Source organism: Gossypium hirsutum, chromosome A02 (assembly GCF_007990345.1).
Source record: "Gossypium hirsutum isolate 1008001.06 chromosome A02, Gossypium_hirsutum_v2.1, whole genome shotgun sequence".
Taxonomy (NCBI): domain Eukaryota; kingdom Viridiplantae; phylum Streptophyta; class Magnoliopsida; order Malvales; family Malvaceae; genus Gossypium; species Gossypium hirsutum.
In genome coordinates, this window is record NC_053425.1 from 103,348,469 (window position 1) to 103,357,100 (window position 8,632).

At 33.9% G+C, this 8,632-nt stretch overlaps 1 protein-coding gene across 1 annotated transcript; it reads right to left on the reverse strand.

The window, feature by feature from the left end:
- Nucleotides 1-49: 49 nt before the first annotated feature.
- On the reverse strand, nucleotides 50-3,536 carry LOC107937233 (probable mitochondrial adenine nucleotide transporter BTL3). The gene is made up of 4 exons (XM_016870082.2): nucleotides 2,748-3,536; nucleotides 1,977-2,280; nucleotides 786-1,253; nucleotides 50-479 (listed from the first exon to the last, which is right to left on the reverse strand). Exons 1-4 carry the CDS (start codon nucleotides 3,155-3,157, stop codon nucleotides 405-407), a joined length of 1,257 nt encoding a protein of 418 aa, XP_016725571.2. The 5' UTR covers nucleotides 3,158-3,536; the 3' UTR covers nucleotides 50-404.
- Nucleotides 3,537-8,632: the final 5,096 nt, after the last annotated feature.

Here is an 8,632-nt window from a genome sequence, read left to right on the forward strand (position 1 = left end):
TTCCAGTGTTGTTGAAAGTGGATCGACTGATAAAAAATTGATCAACATATTGATAAAAGAGCAAACTGCTCGAAACTGGTTTATTCAATCATAAATTTATAATCATTGAAGCAGTCTATGAAACTAAAAACACAGCTGCAATACATGTTTAGCATAAACATATACCCCAATGAGGTTGAACTATGAAATATGGTAAGTTTAAACAAACATCATGTCAAACTGAATTTCAGAAACAAGACTGTTTACCATCTCTCTATTGTTCTTGTAAAATGGTATAGGTAAATTTCGAACTCGACTTAGGCCTTTCTTTTTTCCCTCTCATGAAATAAAACAACATCAGCAGCCTCAATCGACACCGAAGTTACCTCTGATCCAATGTTTTTAGTCAAGTGGATAAAATTCGTCTATGCTGGCTCCACCTTGAGAACTATCTTCATGAACTCATAAACCAAGTAACTTATGGCAGCTGATGGTAATACCTGAAATGAATTAAAGTTAAAAGAAGGGAAAAAAACTGAGAAACCTGAAACAACAAATTGATGCAATGTTTGGTGAGTTATATGCGTCTTGACAACTGATGCACGCAAAACTGATAGAGAATGATCTTTAATATGCTTCAACATGCAAGTTCCTTTATAATTTTTCTGGATTCCCTATAACAATATCTATCTCCGAACAGAAATTCAGATCGATCAAATATGATGCAGTTGAAGCTTGACATCTATGAAAGTTCAAAAGCAGTTTATTGAGCTATAGTTGATTAACTAGACAAATTTATTTAGTACCTGCAATAAGCTGGGGATTAATCCTGCATAAAGAGCGGAAATTCCACCTTGCTGAACTATCTTGACACAGGTTGCCAATGCACCTAACTTTGTCGCACGGACTTGCATTTGAAGATGCCTCCTCACGACTTCAAATGGATAAGTAGCAGCTTCAGAACACGCACCTGCAATCGCCCCGTACAATAATGTTCTAACGGGACCTAATTCCAATTGTTCGAATGCATTCAGTTCTTGACCACCTTGTTTCATGTCTAGAATTCTTTTTCTCCCTTCGGGAGAATGAAGATAGGCAGACTTCAATATATCATAGACACCGTAGAAGACTGCACCTGAAGGTGCCATGCTTATAATCGAGGGGACTAGTCCCTTATAAAGAGAAAAGAACCCTTCGGTCTGAATCATATGACGAAAAGCACCAATCAAACCTCCCAAAGCTTCCCCACCCGGAGCTACCATTACTGTCCTGATCTGCAAGTAGATATATAGGGTGATTTAGTAATGATTTTAACGGAACAGCAAGTTCAAACATCATAATCAACACAAATAAAATTACTCCAGCAGAGTCGATAATCAAATAGCATCAGTCATAACCAATTGTATCGGAACGGGGGTACAAAAGGGTACACATAGAACTTGTACTTTTCTGCAAAATGTGGAACACATATGCCTAGAACAATTGAGAATTACTAGGCAATAGCAAAGCATACGGAATTCTTAGAAAGTGTACATGAAAGGGCACATATACAAAAAGGAAATGTCTCATCCCGTAATTTACTTTAGACCTCGAAACATTCCCACACCCCAATCAAAATAAGATAAACTTTAAGCATAACACTCTTGCAGCAACAATAACACGATTATTGCATTTTAATCCTAGTTTTGATGAATGGAAGAGATGGCTTGAGCATGGCATAATGCGAAACCTTGGAAAGGGCACTTAAGCCAAAAAGATCGAAAAGGTGGGACCTATCAGGAGGAGGGTATCCCTTGTATGAACACTACATATAAGAGCATTTCAAGTTCCATCCTTGCTTCTTATCAGATCAAGCAGACAAATCTAAAATCATATACTAAGAATACTTCAAAACACAAAGAAATCAAATTCTAGAAAGTTCCCCACACCTGAACCAAGACCACAAACACAACAGGCTAACATGTAACCAAATAACAAAGTCCTAAATAGTTACATACAGTGTCCATTGGTAAGCAGAGCAAAGTTGCAGTAATCCCAGCCGCAGCACCAGCAAGAAACATCTCCGAATTCGTGGCTTCCTTATTCCCGTATAATTTCAACAGTTGACTTCTATAAATATCGTAAGCATAGAAATTGATAGCCTTAAAAGGAGCCGTACGAAGAATATTGAGAAAATTCCCTTTCCAAAAACCTTTCAACCCTTCCGAAGCTGCAATCCACTTAATTAATTCTATAAGGCTTTTCTTTTCACCACGAACTATGTATTCCAACTTCAATCTCTCCAATGGAGCAATGAATGTCCTGTGGCAAAAACAAACAAACCTTTTGAGATGCAAACCGCGATTCAATCAAACAATCAGAACCAAACAGCAAGCAGTTAAGGTACTACAATTGAAACATTAGATCCAAAAGTACAACATAAAAACAAAACCATCCATCCATTTCTGCAACATGTTATAACAGGTATGCTTTGTAATAATTTGTATTACCTTCCAATTCCAGCTCTCATACTTATTAATCTATCCTTTATTTCAGCATTTACAGTTCTGATTAAACAGTTCTTACATTTTTTTATAGTTAGCCAAATAAAACACATCAAAGCAGAAAAGTCTTGAAACAGTGAATATTTACCATCAAAGTTTTGTCATTTAATATTCCATCTCAAACAAAAGATAAATCAAACACAAACGAATCTCCTATCATTGTCTTCATCCCCACTTTTTTCCAACAATTTTTTTTAAAAGAAGGGAGAAAAAGAAAGGTAAAACCTTGAAACCATAGCAGCAACAGCACCAGCCCAGAGATGTTTGGTGGTATTCAAAGCACCTGATCCCTTCTTCTCTTTCACCTCTTCCACCGTTTCCAAATTGTTATCCCCGTTTTGCCCCCAATCTTCTCCTGAGTCCCCAACATACCCTTCCTCCCTCGACAAACTCACCGATAAAACCCATCCCCCTTTGCCACCACTTCTCCTCGACTTCACAGGACCCAGGGTTTGACCACCCAAAGAACACGAAACCAAACACACATTTTCGTTTTTATCGACAAAACATTTCTGGGTCTTTAGTGAAATGGATGAAACAAACGAGGAAGGACCTGTTTTGTCACTGAGAAACAAGCCATCTTGTCGTGAGACCCTGATCGAATCAACGAACAAGCAACGATCCGCACTGTACATTGCAACCAAAAAAGGAAAAAAGGGAAAAACAAAAAGAAATTCCAATAATTATAGAAAAAATAAAAAAGAAAATTGGTAAGTGTAGGGGAGAAATAAAATCAAGGAAGGGAAAGGATGGAAGTTGGTTTTAAAGGAAGAGTACAGAAGCGTGAAGAAGAAGAAGAAGAAGGAATGGAATATGAATAAATGGAAAGATGAATAAAAATGGTGGCATTTGAGTTCCATAACCGAGGCTGGGACTTAGCTTTCATCGAGATTTGACTACTAGTAGTTGTCTTTGTTGGTGTTTTAGAACACTGTAACGAGGTCTAATGTTCCTTTCATTTTTTTGGTGAAAATTTGGAACTTGGCATTTGCATGGTGGTTCCACGTGTTTTTTCACATTCCTTTTAGAAATTTTCTTTTCTAAAATAAAATATGACAGTAACTATTATTTTTTAGAATAATTCTAATTAATCGCAATAGAATTAATGCTGAATTCAATCATACAATTCATAGGAAATAATAATAATACTATTGTAAATGTTAAAAGTACAAGCTTCATTAACACAACAAAAGTTTTAGCCTTAACATCAATAGAACATTGTGACACGTTACAATTGGTTTGTCACAATTTAAGTATGACATTTCTGAAGTTACTGCAATTTGCAAGCACTTAATATGAAATCAATCCCGAATGGTCCAAAGCAGCGAGTAAAAATCGATAAAAGAATCGAGCATTCACCAAACTAAAGAGGGCGATAACAAAATCATCCTTAAAATTACTTACAAAAGAAAGATTACATGCATAAGCAAGAGTAAAAAACGTGCTACAAGAGCAGACAAAAACTTTTAAAACTGAAGATTTATTAAACAATCGAAAAACAAATAAAAAACATATAAAATTTAAGACAACACGAGTCCAAATCGACTTGTGAAATTATTTATTACTCTGAAATACTCTCAAAACAGAAACAGATTAAGAAGCTAATGAAGAGCAACCCACTTTTCTAGAAAAATTACTTTTGACCGATGAAGTTTTAGTGAATAACAAACATTGTCATCTGTCCATTACAACATGTGAAAACAACAAAGATACCCACAAAATAAATCTGCAAACTGAAAAGATAGAAGACATATGGAGTGAACGAGAAGAATGAAATAAAGAAATGGTTAGTGGAGGAGAAAAAAAAGACAGACAATAACCCGCCCGGATGTTAGCATAGTAACTAGGCAAAAAAAATGAATTCAAAATAGAATTTTAAAAACAAAATTATACTAGAAATTGATATCGCAAATAATTATAAAAAAACCCTTAAATTTACACATTAATCTCATTTGATCATTTTTTTAAAACAAATTTGCTTTCTACAATTTCGAATCAAAATGTTTGTTTTTTAACGAAAAAATAGCAATACTTGTGTGAAAATTTTTAATGTTTTGAATTCTCAGTTATTAGTTATTCTAATTTTTCAATATTAATTTAATTAATTATTCAATATTTTGTTAGTTAGAATTAAGGGTGAGCAAAATCCGATTCAATTCGAAAAATTTGATAAAAAATTCAAAATTTGAATTAAATAGTTTGAGCTATTTGAACTAATCAAATTATTCAGATCAACTCGAATAAAAAATCAAAATTTTCATTTTAACTTAAATATGAATTACACAATTCGAGTTATCTGAAAATTTGAATAAGAAAATGCAAAACTACTTCGTTTTGATAAATGTTTACCCATTAAGTTTAAAGATAAAACCGTTATATTGTTTATGTAGTTAAATAATCAGTCCATGTAAACGTAGCATTGAGTATAAATAATAAGATTCGTTAACTCGATTCAAGTTAATTCGAAATTTTTTTACTAGATTTGATTTAATTTGCAAAAATATCAAATTGAGTTTAGTTGTTAAAATAAGATTTGCCAACTCAACTACCTCAAAATTTTTTGACTCAATTCGACTCGACTAGAGAATGTTTAACCCTAATTAGAACTTGTTTTCTTTTCATTGGACTCAACATATCCAAATCTCCTTCCTTTTTATTGGTTGGATTTTTTTTGCTAATTCAGTTTCGGATTTAATTATCGAGGCTAAGGTTTTGTCTTTTTAAGGTCTTGTTATTATTTTTTTATTTTAGTTTCATATTAAGTATCAATATGGTAGATAAAAGTATCATAGATGTCTTATATTAAGAGTTAGATTATATTTTTTTTATTTAAAAGATAAATAAATTAATTCCTGTAGACACTCAATTTTGCTCGGCCCATTTCAGTATTTAAAATAATAAACCCCAAAAAATAAAAATAAAACAAAGTCCAAGTCCAGTACAAAATTACAAACATATAATTTGGTCCAATCGGAATGGCCCATTACTTGAAAAGATTTAAGGTCCATCTATAAGCTTGACTCATATGGAAATATAATCTTTAAGGATATGCAATCTTAGATATGATATAATCTTAGATATGATATGATATGATATGCAATCTTGAAGATATGATTTTGTAATCTTGGAGATTTAATTTGTAGATATCCTTTAATCTTAACCGTTGATGTAATTGATCTGTACCGTTGGATTTGGGGAGACTCAACTATAAATAGAGGCCTCTCCCTTCATTGTAAATCACTGGAGTTTTGAGAAGCAATAAGAATTCTTGAGAGCATTCACTCAAATTTCTCTCCCTCTTGCGTTCTTACTCTCTATGGTTTGTTCTTATTTTATTCTTCGTCTATCTTAGTTTTTCAACCTTTTTTTATTTTAACTTCTTCATTTTTCAAATATGTATATTTATTCCTATCTTTTATACATTTGATTATGTATTTTATATATTATAATATTTAACCTTGTTATATAGTTTATTTTCAAATATATATTTTCTATGCATGTATAAATATTATATTATCATTTCATGTATTTTGAACTATTGCATTATATTTTTATAATTTGTAAATGTTCTATTTATTCATTTTTTTAGTGTATGTCATTTATCTTATTTGTGCATAGTTTCATTTTTTTTATATGCTATGTTTAATTATTTCTTTTATGTGCTATTTTATGATATATATTGTTGTATAATTTTTGCATGTATTATGTTTTTCTTTTAGTTCACTCATGTTTTTATTTGTTTATTATCTTATATTTACCCTAGTATGATTTTTTTTTCATTAAATGTATGTTCATGTTATTTAGTTTTGTCTTAATGATATTATTTATGTTTGTATGGAAATGTTAGAATATTTTGTACATCTATACTTCATGATGCATTAATATGTCATCCTAAAACGTCATTTAAAATAATATTCCAAGGTTTTTTTAAAAAATAAAAATAAAAGGCAATGCTTGATGTTTGGAAACTTCGAGAAAGGTAGTGCCCTAACTTACTGGGTTGCGACTTTTCTCGTTGAATTCGAATAGTCAAGCACCCTTCTAAGTGATTTTGAGTTTTCAAAACTTAAACAATTATTTCGAGATTTCAAAACATAGTATCCTAACTTACTGGATAAGGCGTTTTGTTATTCCGAGATAGAAATTTTCGAAAGACGAGCTTAGTTTCGAAGGTTTTAAAATATTGCGTCCTAACTTATTGGATGTGATGTTTTGACTCGTTTGAAATAAGTGAGCCTTAATTTTCAAAATTGAGACATTCTAATTAAAAAAGGTTTGCATCTTAAAACTTTCAAATTTTCGACATTAAAGACACTTGATAATCAATTAGGTACCAATTTTGGGGCGTTACGAGGGTGCTAACCCTTCCTCGTACGTAACCGACTCCCGAATCCATTTTCTCGACTTTCGTAGACCAAAATTGATGTTTTAAAACAAAATATTTTATAAGGTGATCCAATCACACCTAAAAAGATTGGTGGCGACTCCCATTTTCGTTTTTCTTAAAGTTGATTCTCATTTTCCAAAACTCGATTTAGAAATGGTCTCGACAGCTTGGCGAGTCCACTGGGGACCAATAAGAGAGTCAAGCCGTGTAATTGATTATCTATTGTCTTAATGTCGGAAATTAAAAATTTTAAAATTTAATCCTCTTTGCATTACATGTGTTTGTATTATTACATGTGTTGCTATATTCTGATACGCATTGCATTTGCATGACCGTTGTGGTCACACCCTTAAGTGAGAGTGAGAAACTACGCCTTCGTGAGGTTTTCGCCTCCGTGCAGGATAATTGATCACTTTCGAGATACATACGTACCTATGGTTTCGTGAGATTTTCATCTCCGTGTAGCTATAGGGAAATGTATTCCCCTGAACTGAACTCGATTCAAATGAGCCTATAATGGGTGAGGATCGAATAATCTGCTGGTTCAGGTACCTCAACTTTAGAACTAAAACCTCATATAGAAAAACCGTAAGAGCTCAACTTAGTTAGAATTATACTTTAGATATTACCCTCACATATCATTCTTGAGTTTATTAATATCATGTGATACTAACTATTTTTTTTCTTTTGTTTGCATGTCATTTTACATTTACAAAGGTATCGATTCACGGTCAGTTTCTAAGTTAGGAAGTTTTATTATGGAGAACGGACTTCTTGATAGAGTGGAGGGCAACGCTAACGTCCATAGATGGTCTGAGCAAACTCAACTAGAAAAGGGGGATAGTATAGCTGTGGGTTATATGTCGAAGCTGTCAGACTACACTCGCATTAGTGTCACACAGAATAATCTGCAGGAGCTTAAGGATATTTGGGATCAGTGGGGTAATGTGACTAAACAGTCATTCTACGGTAATTACGGAGATTTACCTCACTTACTTGATATTCAGATTGATGAGCACTTGTTTCGAGCTCTCGCTCAGTTTTGGAACCCTCCATACAGTTGTTTTACCTTTGGGGAGGTGGATTTAGTGCCTACTGTGGAGGAGTACACCGCCTTATTTCGGTGTCCTAGATTTCAGTGTGATAGGATTTATTCTCGAGCTGCTTGTGTCCCAGCCTTTGGTAAGAAGCTGATAACCATTATGGGGATGAGTGAGCAGTGGATCATGGCTAGAATCAAGGAAAAGGGTGAGAGTAAATGCATTCTGTGGGGGGCTCTGAAAGAACTGATCCAGACGCATCCAGACGAGGCGGAGAGGGTAGACATTTTTTCCTTAAGCTTATAGGATTGATGGTTTTCCCCAGGGCCTTGGGATATGTAGACGAGGTGACCACGGATCTCTTCCATCGACTTAGTAAACAGGTCACTTCTGTTCCTGCAATCTTGGCAGAGACATTCAGGTCCTTGAATGCATGTAGGAGGGCCAGTGCAGGTAGGTTTGTTGGTTCTGCTCAGTTACTTTTAGCTTGGTTCTACAGTCACTTCTGATTGATAGACAAAGTGGCTTGTCGGGTCTTCTTCGAGGATTACTCACCGTTGAAAGATATAGTAGCTTCATCTAGGAAGGTGGATGTGCCAGAAGAGAATTGGATAGCGCTACTTCAGAACCTTCAGTCGAAAGATGTTGAGTGGAGGGCTCCGTGGATGATTCCTGGTGAGATA